Source organism: Ptychodera flava, chromosome 6, assembly GCF_041260155.1.
Source record: "Ptychodera flava strain L36383 chromosome 6, AS_Pfla_20210202, whole genome shotgun sequence".
Lineage (NCBI taxonomy): Eukaryota > Metazoa > Hemichordata > Enteropneusta > Ptychoderidae > Ptychodera > Ptychodera flava.
In genome coordinates this window covers 25,259,975-25,275,627 of record NC_091933.1, presented here as the reverse complement: position 1 = coordinate 25,275,627, position 15,653 = coordinate 25,259,975, and the positions used below count along the sequence as shown (strand labels likewise).

At 40.6% G+C, this 15,653-nt stretch overlaps 1 protein-coding gene across 1 annotated transcript in view; it reads right to left on the bottom strand.

The window, feature by feature from the left end:
* LOC139135306 (egalitarian protein homolog) overlaps nt 1–13,288 on the bottom strand; it is a 40,040-nt gene extending 26,752 nt beyond the window's left edge. Inside the window, exons 1-3 of the mRNA XM_070702646.1 lie at nt 13,153–13,288; nt 7,425–7,940; nt 5,943–6,088 (exon numbers count right to left, since the gene is read on the bottom strand). Coding sequence (XP_070558747.1) covers nt 5,943–6,088; nt 7,425–7,902 — 624 coding nt within the window. The 5' untranslated portion in view covers nt 7,903–7,940; nt 13,153–13,288. The remainder of the gene's footprint in view (nt 1–5,942; nt 6,089–7,424; nt 7,941–13,152) is intronic.
* Nucleotides 13,289–15,653: the final 2,365 nt, after the last annotated feature.

Genomic DNA, 15,653 nt, shown 5'->3' with positions numbered 1-15,653 from the left:
TTATTGAGTTTCAAGTAACTGAAGCGGGTATCACAACCGACAAGCCTGACGTCAACATTCAGCGAGTGATTATCCAGTTGTTGTCTTTCCTCCCTCGGGAAGTCTAATTCATTAACGTATTACTTGCACTTGTTTGTCGCCAGTGACTCCAAGGGGGTGTTGGTCAGTAATATCAACAGCCACTTTGCACGTGGTGACCTGACTGAGACAACGCAGACTTTACATCATAGCGAAGCAAAGCACCCTGTTTTCATGTATATTTTTGAAATCTACGCCAGATAAAGTCACAGATTCCGGAACAGGATCTGTGTCAGGGGATACAGTACAGGTTCAACTGGCTGGCCACTCAGAAATCGACGGTGATAAAGCTAATGGCGCGATCGCAGCATCGAGTTCAGTGGAAAGTTAAGTGAAGAAGCAGAAGTGCGATATGTATATGAAAGGAAACGACAACGGAAGTTTCAAAACTCCAGGAAAAGAGATTTGCTGATGCGAATATCAATTGATGGGCCACCCCTTCAGCTATATGACCCCCAATCCTTCACTAGAATATTGGTGGACGAGTGGGCAGAGATCACGAAGACAAACACAAATGGATCGTAAAATTAACACGATTATCAATACAGACAAAACAGAACTTGCATTGATATGATGCTGTCGGCCACATTTTGAGATTGCTTGGTCTTCGTGATCTCTAGCTGCCCAAACAATGTAAACAGACAAAAAAAAAAATCGGGCAAGTAAGTTTGTTCATCAGGCAAGTAAAATTTCTGGAAACTTGCCCGCAGGGCAAGTAGGTAAAAAAGTTAAGTTCGAGCCCTGACCAGTGTTCTCCACGAGGGGTTTTTGACGGGCGGTGCGCCCGGCTTCTTTTTGTCGCCGCCCGCCTTTAATCTCGCCCGCCTGCCCACCTTTGTTTTCTGTAGCCTTAACTGTTTTCACAGTCAGTTGTCCGAAAGCCTATCTGAAAGCCTATTGTATAAAAATGACAGCAACTGACAACGTCTTGTAATAAAGAGGGGCCGTTCACACATCTGTCGGTTTGTTTTGCGACTGCATGCAATCGTCAGTGTTCTCCCCAGGCCGTTTAACAGGATCGGCCCCGATCCTTTATTTTTTTCGCCCGATCCTCTTTCATATCCGCCGATACTCTTTCGTAAATGTGGTTGAAGACCTATTGTTTCTCAGCGGCGATTTTGTCACGCTTTTATTTCAGCGAGCTTTTAGTGTGAAACGGCCGTAGTGCCGATGAACATTGGCTAAGACTTCAATTCAAAAAGCTTGAAATGTGTTAAGCTGCCGACCATACCGTACAGACACCGTCCATTTCATACAACGGACACGGTACAAGGCTCGGTGTTGCATTTTTGCCAGCTGGCACTCAGTCAAAGCATCTATACTATAGGCAACTACCATTGCCGCCAATGTCTTGTACTTGTAAGGATCCGAAGGTCACGAAAAGTGATTTTGATCAGATGTGGCTAAAATCGTACGATTGGTTGCGAAAATATCAGATGCAAAAAAGTATGGTACTTCGCGTGTTCAGGTCGTTGCGTATCCGAGCCGAGTTAGCCATTTTGAGATCCGTGTACGTCCACATGACGTTGAAGCCATGTGTGTCACTTCCTGTCACGCACTCGTAACTTGCACGCAGTTCACTCGATTGACTTTGAGAAGCAGTTGCGTTTGATCAAGTTTCAAAATCCGTGACCGTTTTAAAATATTAAAGGCACAATGAAATGAAGTAAAAAGAAACTGCACGAGCTAAAATCATCATTCGTGTGATCATCTGAATACAGCAGCTATGTACATACGGTTCTGTACTGTATAGTTCAAAGGTCGCGTGTGATCGAGATCAAGAGCGCCAGCGTGCTCCACACAAACATGCATGGCAGCCTACGCCGCGTAGTTGTCAAAGTTTTGTATGTTTGCCGAACTATGAGTCGATGGAATTTCAAATCTTTCTCTTGGAAATACCTGGTATCATTTTTTTTCGGGCCTCTCTTTATTATGAATAGAGTTTTAAAGTCAACTGTGTTTCTATGCAGGCATGCTCCGCTGACTCCGCATTGTAACTTAATGCAAATATTCAGTCCCGTATCAACTTGTCATGCCGCACGTAAAAAAAGACGTTCATGGCTTTACCAATCGGGCTACAGACAAACATATAGTAACAGAGGATCATATGAAAACGTGCCACCATTTGCCACCGATTATTTCGAACACTGATTACTTCTCATGTAGGCCTACTTTTGAATTTTCATGTTGGTATTGTGCAACATATTTACTAAATTGTGTATTGTTTGTATTAGTTCAATGTTTTTTTTCTCACTTTTGATGTTTTATTATTTATTCAACGTAAAACAAGTCATCGTTGATGACACAGTCCCCACTTGTTAATGGGTACTTTGTCCTCAGAGAGGATAGAGTCCTCTTCATTAATTAGGTCTGTGATAAAAATACTTTGATACAGATAGCGCTCAATGGCCAAGAATGACCTACATACAAAAAGACCTACATATGTATGACATAGGTTAATGTCCTTGTACCAACTTTGAATAAAATCGTTTGAGATATGCCTGAGTATTATGGCTCTGTACATGAAAAAATCGTAACAAAATGGCCGCACGGCAGCCATATTGGATCGTATCACATAACAAATTGACATGCATATGTATTACAGTAGTCAATCTCCTTGTACCAACTTTGAATAAATTCGCTTGATACATGTCTGAGTATTACGGCTCTGTACATGAAAATATCGTAATAAAATGGCTGCCTAGCGGCCATATTGGATCGTATCACAAACCAAATAGACGTACATATGTATGACATAGGTCAATGTCCTTGTACCAACTTGGAATAAAATCGGTTGAGATATGCCTGAGTTTTGGCTCTATACATGAAAAAATTGTAATAAAATGGCCGCCTGGCGGCCATATTGGATCGTATCACAAAACAAATCGACATGCATATCTATGACATTGGTCAATGTCCTTGTACCAACTTTGAATAAAATTGGTTGAAACATGTCTGAGTTATGGCTCTGTACATGAAAAAATTGTAATAAAATGGCCGCCTGGCGGCCATATTGGATCGTATCACAAAACAAATTGACATGCATATCTATGACATTGGTCAATGTCCTTGTACCAACTTTGAATAAAATCGGTTGAAACATGTCAGAGTTATGGCTCTGTGCATGAAAAAATCGTAATAAAATGGCCGCCAGGCGGCCATATTGGATCGTATCACAAAACAAATAGACTTGCATATCTATGACATTGGTCAATGTCCTTGTACCAACTTTGAATAAAATCGGTTGAAACATGTCTGAGTTATGGCTCTGTACATGAAAAAATCATAATAAAATGGCCGCCAGGCGGCCATATTGGATCGTATCACAAAACAAATAGACTTGCATATCTATGACATTGGTCAATGTCCTTGTACCAACTTGGAATAAAATCGGTTGAAACATGTCTGAGTTATGGCTCTGTACATGAAAAAATCGTAATAAAATGGCCGCCAGGCGGCCATATTGGATCGTATCACAAAACAAATATACTTGCATATCTATGACATTGGTCAATGTCCTTGTACCAACTTTGAATAAAATTGGTTGAAACATGTCTGAGTTATGGCTCTGTACATGAAAAAATTGTAATAAAATGGCCGCCTGGCGGCCATATTGGATTGTATCACAAAAAAAATCGACATGCATATCTATGACACTGGTCAATGTCCTTGTACCAACTTTGAATAAAATCGGTTGAAACATGTCTGAGTTATGGCTCTGTACATGAAAATATCGTAATAAAATGGCCGCCTGGCGGCCATATTGGATCATATCACAAAACAAATCGACGTGCATCTGTATGACATATGAAGTAATCCTTGTACCAAGTTTGAATGAAATCGCTCCTTGCATCTCTGAGATATCTGCGTGTATGGACGGACGCACGGACGGACGGATGCACGGACGCACAGATGCACGGACGCACGCACGGACATGACCAAACCTATAAGTCCCCCTGGACGGTGTCCGTGGGGACTAATAAAAAGGACTTAAATTTAAAAATAAATGGTATAGCTTGCCATTTATCACTGCTGAATGGAGAAAAATATTAAAAATGTCAGAAGTATCTCATCACTGGAATGCCTTGTGAATAGCCCTGGTGATATGTATATTGTATGCAAATATTATGCAAATAAATATGCTAATTAGCCGCCCGCCTTTAATTTTCATTTGTGGAGAACACTGAATACAATGTAAACCGCACTGTGTATATCAAATTCTCTCTGTCCAATTACATTTTGTGGTAAATCAAAGCCTATCATACACATCAAGAAAGCAGCCATGTCTCTTGCATATATATTCTAGGCACTACAAAATCAACATGGTATTTGTAGTGGTGCTGTCAACAGTATCATGGCAACCACCAGTCAAGCAGTCCTGCAACTCACTCCCAGTGTTTCCATTCACAAACAATTAGTTTATTTACAGGCCATCCCTGGTTTCTGCTGAAAGTCAGTGACACAGTAAATTTTGACTCTTGTAAAATGGCAGTTTACTCTACAAACATTTAACAGAAATGTCAGAAAATCTAGCGCTGGCAATGGTATGGCAATTCAAGTCAGAAAAACAGACAAGATGCATGTCTATGAGCGCTGTTCTCTTGTTCTAACTCAGTCAGTTATTTTCTTTCAATGCCATGGAAAATCACAATTCTCTGGGAGTAGGTTCAGCAGTACCTCACTAGCCTACGCAGTCAAATGACTCTACAAGTACGTACTCGTCCGAGTATAAGCCCCTGCTCGTGTATAAGCCCCCCTACTGATTTTAGAGGATTTTAGAAAATGCATTACATCCGTGTATAAGCCCCTACCCTAGTGTAACTCAAATACAGAAAGGTTAGGAGAGTATATTTGGTCATTTAACTTGGTAAAATTAATTTTAGATAATAAAGAAACCATTAAAAGATGTTAAAACAATGGGAAACTGGAGTTCCCTTGACAATATCGTAAGGAAAATGACACGTTTTTCCAGTACTATCTTGATTCTTTGACCCTGCTCACCCCCGTCGCCTAAATAGAATAGTCTCACTCACGTCCGCCATTGTTTATTTTCATTCATGGCCACGATGTTTTCATGCTCGAAACATGCAGTTTCTTTTGTTTGAAGCAATTATCCTTTCATTTGTGAAGACTTTTCCTGGTGACTATTACAATTTTCACTGCTATGTTGTTGTTTTCACAAGATGTAGACAGTTTGATACTGGAATATTGAGTTGCCTTTCCGTAGGCAATGCATGCCTGTTCACATTACTATACTGTTGATCAGCAGCATACATGAAGTCTTTGTTTCAAGTTTGGGGTTTTTTTCGACGCTGAAATTTCACCAAAATGTCACTTCTGTATTCAGAGATAGTACAATCAATTTCTTTGGATGTGTAAGTCGATTTTGAAAGCGATAGAAAGATCGAGTGGTGTTGAAAAAAATCGTGCATAAAATTAGCATAAATTAAGCGTCCATGCCAGATAACATGGGGTTGCTCGAGTATAAGCCCCTCCCCTAGTTTTACCGCTGTTTAGTGTTGCCGAACCGGGGGCTTATACTCGGACGAGTACGGTATGTACAATGGAACTTATTTATTTTATTAAACTCCCAGATGTGGCTACAAACTCAACACAGAATGTTAGAACACGGAAACCACTTGGAGGAAACATATCACTATTAGTGTGCAGGTGACATATGCATGACTACCGGTACGTGCTCTCTGGAACAGTGTGACCATTCCAATAGACAAGCACACATACAGTTGGTGATACGTAAATGAATTTCTTGCTTTACCATGAGGCACCATCCTCACTTGCATCTCTATGATTATCCCAACAGATGTTTGGAGTGCAATTTGCTTTCAACCATTGACTGAACATACCTTGACCACATCTGGACTTTCAAGAAGTTCTTTCAGTCTGCCCAGGTAGAACATTGCATGTTTGTCTCTGTCAGCGATTATGTCAATCAGAAACACGTCGCCTTGGACGGTTGAGATCTGCACCAAAGTCAATCTTCCTGTTATGCCTGTCAAGGTGATATTTTTCACTCTTAGAACGTTACAAATGATTTTATATGATCAAGCCAACAGTTTTGCAATTTAGCTATTTAGCAGTTGTTAGTATAGGCCAACATGTCTTGCTTTGAAACTATGTTGTGTCTTTGCTGACATATTCTGTATAACTACTCTCTTGATCTATCTTGAGTAAAATTAATGTAAAATACTAACATGCTGAACAATTCTATTCTGAAAGGAAAGTAGGGTGCAGTTTGGCTCTGTTCACATCAAAAATCATTCTTGCACCAAAATGTTTGTTTTCAGGTATGTATCAATATGTGTGTGTCAATTTTCCACCATGGAAAGTACTAGTGCCCACTGAAAAGGAGAAAACAACAAGTGTATAAAACAAAGACAATGACACTTTGGATCAAATACTGGTAATGGAAAAAGACTCAAAGTTAGATCAGATCTTATTGACAAGTTTTGGAGTTCCAGCAATGCAATGCCAGCTAGTTATGGTGCAGAATATGACCATATCAAACTGGACAGTGACAAGTGCACACTGCAGCAAATTCCAACAAGGTTTTAATACATGTGCTGTATCTTTGATGTACATTGACTGAGATAGATTTTCAATTCTAGTTGCAGTGCTGCTTGTCTTTCAATAGGAGCAATAGAATTTCTCAACATATGAATTTCTAAATGGTAGGTAGAAGCAATGCAGCATTTTTTCCACTGCAGACAGTGAACAAAGTAGTACTGATGGAAGTACACACTTTTATTGTGGACAGGAAGAAATATGACCAGGTACAGACACGTTTTTAGCAAAAGAAGATTACCAACATCATTCAGCTCCTCAAAAAAGCTGACTCAAAAAAAATTAACTGAATTTAAAACAGCATACACGCAGAGTATAGTTTTGTGGGCATTCTAGAAAGTTGTTCAAGTGGCGAACTCTAAGACTGTTAACAGCCATTTGTGATGCTTTGGTCTCTTTATTATGCTGCATATGGAGGAATGACATTTGGGCAAGTGTTAGGCAAAAGCATATCACTTGTCCTTGAGCTTTCATCTTCAGCTATAAGCTGTGTGTAAAAGCACTAAATTTGTACAAATATACTACACTTTCCTTTGGCACCATGCAAGTTCACTGGTATTTAAGACAAACTTGGAGGTATGTGGGACTGCTAACAGTTAAGCTAACACTGGAAACTATTTCAATGTAAGGTAGCACAGTAAAAATACGCCAACTGAGTAGGAATGTAGGAAAGATATTCAATGGGGAAAATCAGGGAGATTTAGTGTTAATGAAATTACTGAATCAAGAGTGAGGTGATGAGTATTCCCATCCAAGAGCCTTACCTAAGCATTCTCCTTCACAGTCTACCCCAATGACTTTCTCTGCTAGCAGTTCATTCACTGCTTTTGCACAGTACGCCGGATCAGTCACGACGCAGATGTTCCTGGGCTGACGTTGTGCATCACCAGCATGTCTTGGGACTTGCAGGCTAGCTTCGATCTCCCCTCGTGTCTTGCATGGCAACAGGGAGACTTGATCCTGCTCTATCGAGAAATATTGAGGTAGGCTCTCAAGGAATGTCTTCAGTTTGGCTGGGCTGGTGCCGAGATGCCTCTTGATCTGTGCACGGCACTTGGACTCCGGCACTTGCTTGATGATTTCAAACAGTGACTGCAGAGGGCGGTTATTCTTCCTTCTGAGATACACCCGCAGGAAAGACACTGCCTCTCCGGTCAGCTCTCCTGGGAGTGACTGGGCAGCTTGCGGTAACTCTCTTACAATTGAAACTCTACCAACCTTGAATGAAGCCATTGTTCTCATACGCTAATAAAATTACTCGAATGCAGCTGCCAACAGAGCTATAGATCATACAAAAAGAAAGTGCCAATAAAAAGTGTTTCACATAGGATTCCTGCAATTTGATGAGAATAATTAATGCACAGCCTGTCAAACAATTGAATGGGGGATGATCATAAGTCCAAAAATTGAACAAGTCATTCAATCATGCCACTTCCTGATTACTGTGAAATATTTATACATGAGCACAACCCCTCCCCCCCAAATAATTTCAAATTCCCCCTTCTGTGGGACAGGCTACTAATAATCATATTTAATTATGAAAAATTATTTATAAAATTGTTTCAATATTACATCGGGATTGAGCCTCCTTTCTGCTCTACTATACATTGGAATTCATGCAACTACTATGGATCATTATATATAATTTTTGCCATGTAAATAATATAACATTGCTTTGACTATTAACACCTTGTTAGCAAGTGTGCTGTGGCGTCTCATCCTGGTGATCCTGGATGAAATGTTGTGCTGAAGAAGGCAAAACTATGTACCGTGACGAGAACTGAAGGAAATTTGCTATTTGTGCCATTCTAATCATCTCCCACTACAAAAATCTGTTTGTTAACAGACAATGTCAGAGGATGATGGCCGCATGTTTCCAATTGGCCAATTGGCCAATGGTTGGAAGGATCCATTCTCCCTGAGCCTTTGCAGAACAGAATACATTCTTTCACAGCCTCTGGAGCTCATTGGCTATGCAATGTAGCCTTCTCCCCCTAGCCCTGCATACGATGCTGTGTCCACGGCATTATGCGGCCTCCATGTGGTGGGAGGCCGTATATGGAGGCCGCATAACGCCTGGAACTTACAGCACTGTACGCAGGGCTATTTCCACAGTCACCTGTGGTCTATTCCGCTCTGCATCTATATATGCACTTAGTAAGCGTATGTACATATGCCTGAGAAGAAGAAAGTCAGGAAACCAAATGGCTATAAATTTCATATGGGGACTATGCCACCATATCATCTTTGACGTTTGATTTTACGGTAAATTAGCAAGTTCATCTATCATGTAACCATCGATCACTCCCTATTGTCCTCAAAATTCATGCCTGAGACTTTATGAGCTTCAAAATCACTTTTTTCGTGTGATTTCCGACTGAATTTGACGGTTACATCGCCAAAACAGAAGCGTGAGCAACAACATTCCAGTCACCTCTTGGGCACCTCAACTTTACTGACGTTGGCACCGTATACCCATGGGGGTGACTGGAATGTTGCTCACGCTTATGTTTTTGCGATGTGTCTCTCAAACTCTGCCGAAATCACACAAAATGAGCATTTTGTAAGCAAATGAAGTATCAGGTGTGAATTTTCATGCGATTTTCAGCCAGGTTCGGAAGACACCTTGCCAAGACATTATACTCTTTTGCATCTATCATCGAACGAGTTGATAAGGAACTTCCTAAGAAGTTCCAGACGCTGGCGTGACAAGTTTATGTAAACATAGATACTTTGTAGCTGACTGGAACTTCCTCAAAGAGTTCACCGCCTCAACCTTAAAAAAAATAGCTACAAATTCACCAGACTAGACAAAACGTCGCCAACAAATAAAACTTGCTGGGGCACACAACACGGGTACGCCACATTTATTTTTGCTTATATAGAATGCAAAGTGGTCGCGGGAACGCTCGATGCTTTAGACTTTGTTGGTTTGTACATAGACAATCTATGCTTTGTTCATGGTACCAATGAGTGTTGTACATGAAAATGTCATCGGAATTTGTGTTTATTATAATGTTCATTTCACTTCCAATACTATGGTGCACAAAGATCTTTGTATCTGGTAAACAATATTATTAATAAAGTTAATTAAAGATTGGACACTTCTCGACCATCAGAAATCTCGTGTTCACGATCAACAAATGTCAACTTCGAGTCCAGTTCTACTGCTATTCTTAGCCATGCTGAAAGAAAATTTTACGTCTGGTAACCAAGCAACTGCTGAAGTTCGCGTGCCTAAATATCATGCTCTGCACTGTGTGCAGTAGACTGTCGACAGTCCCTCCTGCCTTCTTTTGACCGGAGTCACTTTATTATTAGTGCGGTAGCAATCCAACATAGGCGATCAAGCGATGAAGGCGCGAGGTCGAGTGCCGAAGGCTTGTACCAGCAAATACCGGAAGCTACGCCAATACGCAAGACCCAGCGACTGGCGAGAGTCTATGTGTGCAGAGTCCTGGCCGACAAAGAAATGCTTTAAAATGTGTGAAATTGGAAACTAAGAATAACTAAGATTCACATTTCAAGAGAGAAACAAGAATTGTAGTCAAACTTTCATTTTGAGAGTCAACATCGCGCTGGTTCATTTTGAAAGTCAACATCACGCTGGTTCATTTCCTCACGCCGGCACAAATGTATATGCGTAACTTATCGTGACGATTATGAATGATGATGGTCCCAAATGAAACCACTTTCTTTCGCAAAGAAACGACAAGCACCGGGAGTAATGTTTGCTATGGCATAAGCAGTCGCTAGTTCAGTGAACCTGTAAGCAAAATCTTGATTAGATCTAAGCTCACTCTTTATATAGTTGAAACACGGCTCGCAAGCGTTGAACTGGGTGGTAAATCAGTCGAACCCTTTCTCATGCAATAGTCGTTGGGATTTTGGAGTAATGTTTGCTATGGCATAAGCAGTCGCTAGTTCAGTGAACCTGTAAGCAAAATCTTGATTAGATCTAAGCTCACTCTTTATATAGTTGAAACACGGCTCGCAAGCGTTGAACTGGGTGGTAAATCAGTCGAACCCTTTCTCATGCAATAGTCGTTGGGATTTTGTTCAACACATCGCGAGTGGTGGAAACCGCAATTATCCATAATCACACAGTCACCGACGGCCAAACACAGATTTCCAAAATTACCCGTAACTTGAACAGCCTCATCGAAAAAGTTCAGTTACTCCAACCCGTTTGATGGTCCAACGATCACATCGGAATGATCGACACCCGTAGCACTGACAAGGAGGTTGATCATGTATGTAGCGTTCGACGCAGGCCGTTGTATTTCAACTGCCGGTGTTCAGATTTCTGCGTGTCCAAAACGACGATTGCCTGAAGTTCAGATCACGGAAGACTCATCAAACCAATGAATTTGATTTATAGTCAGAAACAGTTTCTATGAACTCCAGTGTATAGTGTTCGATAGCTGGAGTCATTGATTCAGCGGCAAGACTTGATATTTTCTTTCGACTCATGCTCAGGTATTTGGTTATTGCTTGGTGGATTGTCGCCAGCGATGGCATGTTTTAATTATCAAGTTTTCTTCTGATTTCGTGTAAGTAAATACTTGGCTGCCGCCTTTTGTAGAACTCGATATGTTTGAGAACGTTGTCCATAACTCTGGTGCGTTCTCGCACTGGTCCATAGTATCACTGGCTGCGTTCAGGGAGCCTGTTCTCTCATACTTACAGCAGATACTGTTCACAGTCAGCTACAAAGTATCTATGTTTACATAAACTTGTTGCGCTAGCGTCTGGAACTTCTTAGGAAGTTCCTTATCAACTCATGAAGTTTTGAAGGAAACACACTGATGAATTCATGAGATGTATCAATATTCACATGAAGTTGAGCGTTCGATGATAGATGCAAAAGAGTGTAAAGCATGAGTAACATTCCAGTCACCCCTCATTGGTAGGCGGCACCAAAGTGGAGGTGCCCAATGTTCACTGTGAGTGACCGGAATGTTGCTCATGCTTCTGTTTTAGCTATGTAGCCCACAGTCTCTTGGTGGGCTTTTCTCCTCTGGGACTATTTGACCCATAGACGAGTGTACAGAAGCGAGAAACACCTAAAGTCTGGAAACAGAATGGCTATAAAACCACGCCATGTCACATTCCGTGTCCAATTTCATTGTGAAAATTAGCAAGTTCATCTATCATGTAACCGTCGATCGTTCCCTATCATTCTCAAAATTCATACCTGGTACTAAATTTGCTTCAAAAACGCTCGTTTCGTGTGATTTTCGGCCGAATTTGACGGACACATCGCTAAAACATAAGCGTGAGCAACATTCCGGTCACCTCACAGTGGACGTTGGGCACCTCCACTTTACTGACGTTAGCGCCGCGTACCCATGAGGGGTGACTGGAAGGTTGTTCATGCCTTATGTTTTGGCGAGGTGTCTTCTGAACTCGGCCGAAAATCACACGAAAATTCATACCTGATATTTCATCTGCTTACAAAATGCTCATTTCTTGTGATTTTCGGCCGAGTTCGAGAGACACCTCGCCAAAACATAAGCGTGAGCAACATTCCAGTCATCCCTCATGGATAGGCGGCGCCAACATCAGTAAAGTGGAGGTACCCAAGAGGTGACCGGAATGTTGCTCACGCTTATGTTTTGATGATGTGTCCGTCGAATTCGGCCGAAAATCACACGAAACGAGCGTTTTTGAAGCAAATTAAGTACCAGGTATGAATTTTGAGAATGATAGGGAACGATCGACGGTTACATGATAGATGAACTTGCTAATTTTCACAGTGAAATCGGACACGGAATGTGACATGGCGTGGTTTTTATAGCCATTCTGTTTCCAGACTTTAGGTGTTTCTCGCTTCTGTACACTCGTCTATGGGTCGAATAGTCCCAGAGCTGAATAGCCCACCAAGAGAATGTGATGTAGCCATCAAATTCGGCCGGAAATCACACGAAACGAGCGTTTTTGAAGCATATTAAGTATCAGGTATGAATTTTGAGGACGATAGGGAACGATTGATGGTTACATGATAGATGAACTTCGTAATTTTCACAGTAAAATCGAATGTCGAAGATGACATGGTGGCATATTCCCTATAGTATACGAAATAGCCATTTGGTTTCCTGACTTTCTTCTTCTCAGGAATTATGTACACATTTCTATGGGGCGCATATATAGACGCAGAGCGAAATAGACCACAGGTGACTATGGCTATTTCAAATCGGGTCGTAGCCAGACTCATTGTCGAGACCCTCCCCGCAGTTTTGGTATGATTCTACAGATTCTACAAAGAACTTCCTTGAGTAGAAATCCCGGGAGTAATCCCCGCATGTAGAATCACGTCAAAACTGCTGAATCACGGTTACTCTACCCCACGTGTGGGGTAGAGTACAGAGATTATGGACAACTCGACTCAGTCTCAGTGCCCCATTCCACGTACATTCAAATCACTGGTCCCTCAGATGTTACCGCCAAGGATTATAGCTAATTTTCTCATTAAGACAGAACCTTACTTACCTGAGGACGTGTCCAACGTTCTTCGTGCGTGTTGATGAGACAAGGTAATGCAGCTAATCCGTAAACGGGTAATGCTACGTTCACACCAATGATGAATTGCCAACGGAAACCGATGCTTGTCTATCCCTTTCTGTAGATTGTGTGCGCCCCCATTAGTCTAAAAGAGGATTATCCAGTACCGTTTGTTTAGTGCGCCCTTGTTGTCAGTGTCTGCGATGTTGCTTCAGTGCAGTCGTGGCGCACTCAGGGGAGAACCATTTGATTTTTGGGGGGGGGGGGTATGGAGGAAATGGGTATGGGAGCAAATTTTTTTTTCCTGTCAGAGTGACAGCAATTTTTTTTTTCTACTGTCTGACCTGCATCAATTTTTTTTTTTCAAATGGAGTAGCAGTGCAAATTTTTTTTATTGGTCATCAAGTTTGTAATGCGTTGTATATAAGGGAGCTGTCATTATTTATGGCCTGAAACTCCAAAATTTCAAGTGACCCCCCCTCCTCGCCAACCCTGATGAATTTGAGTAACCTCCCTCTCTAACTCTGAAATTTTGACTGAACCCCCCCCCCCCACTTAGAAAAGTTAAATACCAATACATGTAATTGTAAAATTTACAAAATACAGCAACAGTAAAGACCTTTCAAATCCTAATGTACCCTGCTACACTATCATCAGTTATCTCATGATGGTTCAAAAAAGGTGAACACATCAAAATGAAATTCAAAGTCAAAATAAAATAAAGATATAAAAGCTCACGCAGTATCTAACAATATAGTATATTGTTTGGTTTGGATGGTATTATGACAGGGTTTTCACTAGGATATCTGACCGGGCAGAATTTGAAAGTACAGGGGGAGAACATGCGAGAGGTTTAGGGGAGAGTGTCACAGGGGCTTTCCCCTATCTTGCATGGAAATTTTAAGATATTGATGTGTGCAATGGTGCAGTCTGGTGCAATCGGAGAGGTGTTTTTTAATTTTGTTACTAAGTGAAACTGTTAGAATACCCCAAGGGGGAGAGCACGAGAGGGGGGTTCCCCCTCTCGTATTGGAAATTTTGAGAAATTTATGTGTTTAATGGTACAATCTGAGAGGAGTTTCAGTTTATTTTGCACTTGGTAAAACTCTTTGAAAATGACATTGAACACTGATATTTTTACATTGTCATCGTCATTCTTGTGCCAGATTAGTTATTGAGAAAGTTCGCCACTATTGACGGACTCTATAGTGAGCGATCCGGCGTCTGGTGTCATATTATGATTAACATGACCAAGCATAGATGTAAGTTCTCAGGGAAGATGTTATCTTTTGTGGTCAGAGAAACAAGGCTCACACATTGTATTTCATTATATTTGTTGTTTCTCAATTTTTCATTGTCAAGGTACATCTTTCTAACATATTTATATTGAGAGAATTATATATTGGTTTTAACACTAGTTTATTGACTCCTGTCTTGTGTTTTGAACTTTCACAATTTACAGAAGTCAAATGGTCCCCTTTAGATAGTGCCTATGCCATTGAGATATTGCAACAGAAATCCTGAAATATGACTTCTTGGGTCAGAGAAGGGAAGGAAAACATTGAGTGTACTGAGGTGTAAAGTAGACCTATGTAGTTTATGCTTATATCATAAGTGCTAGGAAAAAACCAACATAAGAATTGCTTGTGGAAAAACATATGCGCCGCCTATGGCGGCGCGCCGGCAAAGAATACATGAGAATATGGTTTCCAAATTTTGCTAATTTCTGGTGCATTGTGACAATTTTTTTTTTCACTTCTGTATGTTATGACAATTTATTTTTTCTCAGGCCATGACAGGATCAAATTTTTTTTTCTTCTATCACACCTTGCAACAAATTTTTTTTTCTCAAAATCCTCCATATCCCCCCCAGAAATCAAATGGTTCTCCCCTTAAGGGAGCTTTTCGGACGGTATGGGTTGAGAAATATCGTGATAATACGCCAGTAGCAGTATCAAAGTACCAGAAATGCTAACCTTGTATGGTTTTTTTTTCCATTATTTTTTTATTTTGTATATCAACTGCAAGTTCTTATTCTATTTCCACAAGAATGAAATACCATTTAGCTTGTCAACATATCGTCCATATGTGTAAAATGCACTGTTATTCTTTACATTTAAATTCTAATCCAGACCAGAATTCAATTGTCAACAATAACAATGCCGTTTACACACATACATGCTTAGTTGACATGCTGAATACTATGTTTAACAACATGCTGTTGGGAGAAAACATTATGGTTAACATAAAAAAACAAAAATAGTGAAAAAAAATAATCAAAAGTTAGCATATTTGATAATTACCTTACAGTAACTGATATTTGACATTCGAAATGGCCGCTATTCTCTACATTATTTCTATGAAGAGTTCACTTTTTGGTTTCAATAAAATCAAGTTGGTGAAATTTTCGATCATTTTACAGGCACATAAATTAATCCAAACATGAGGCAGGCCAGCAAAGTATCGTACAAATTTGAGAGTATGAATAT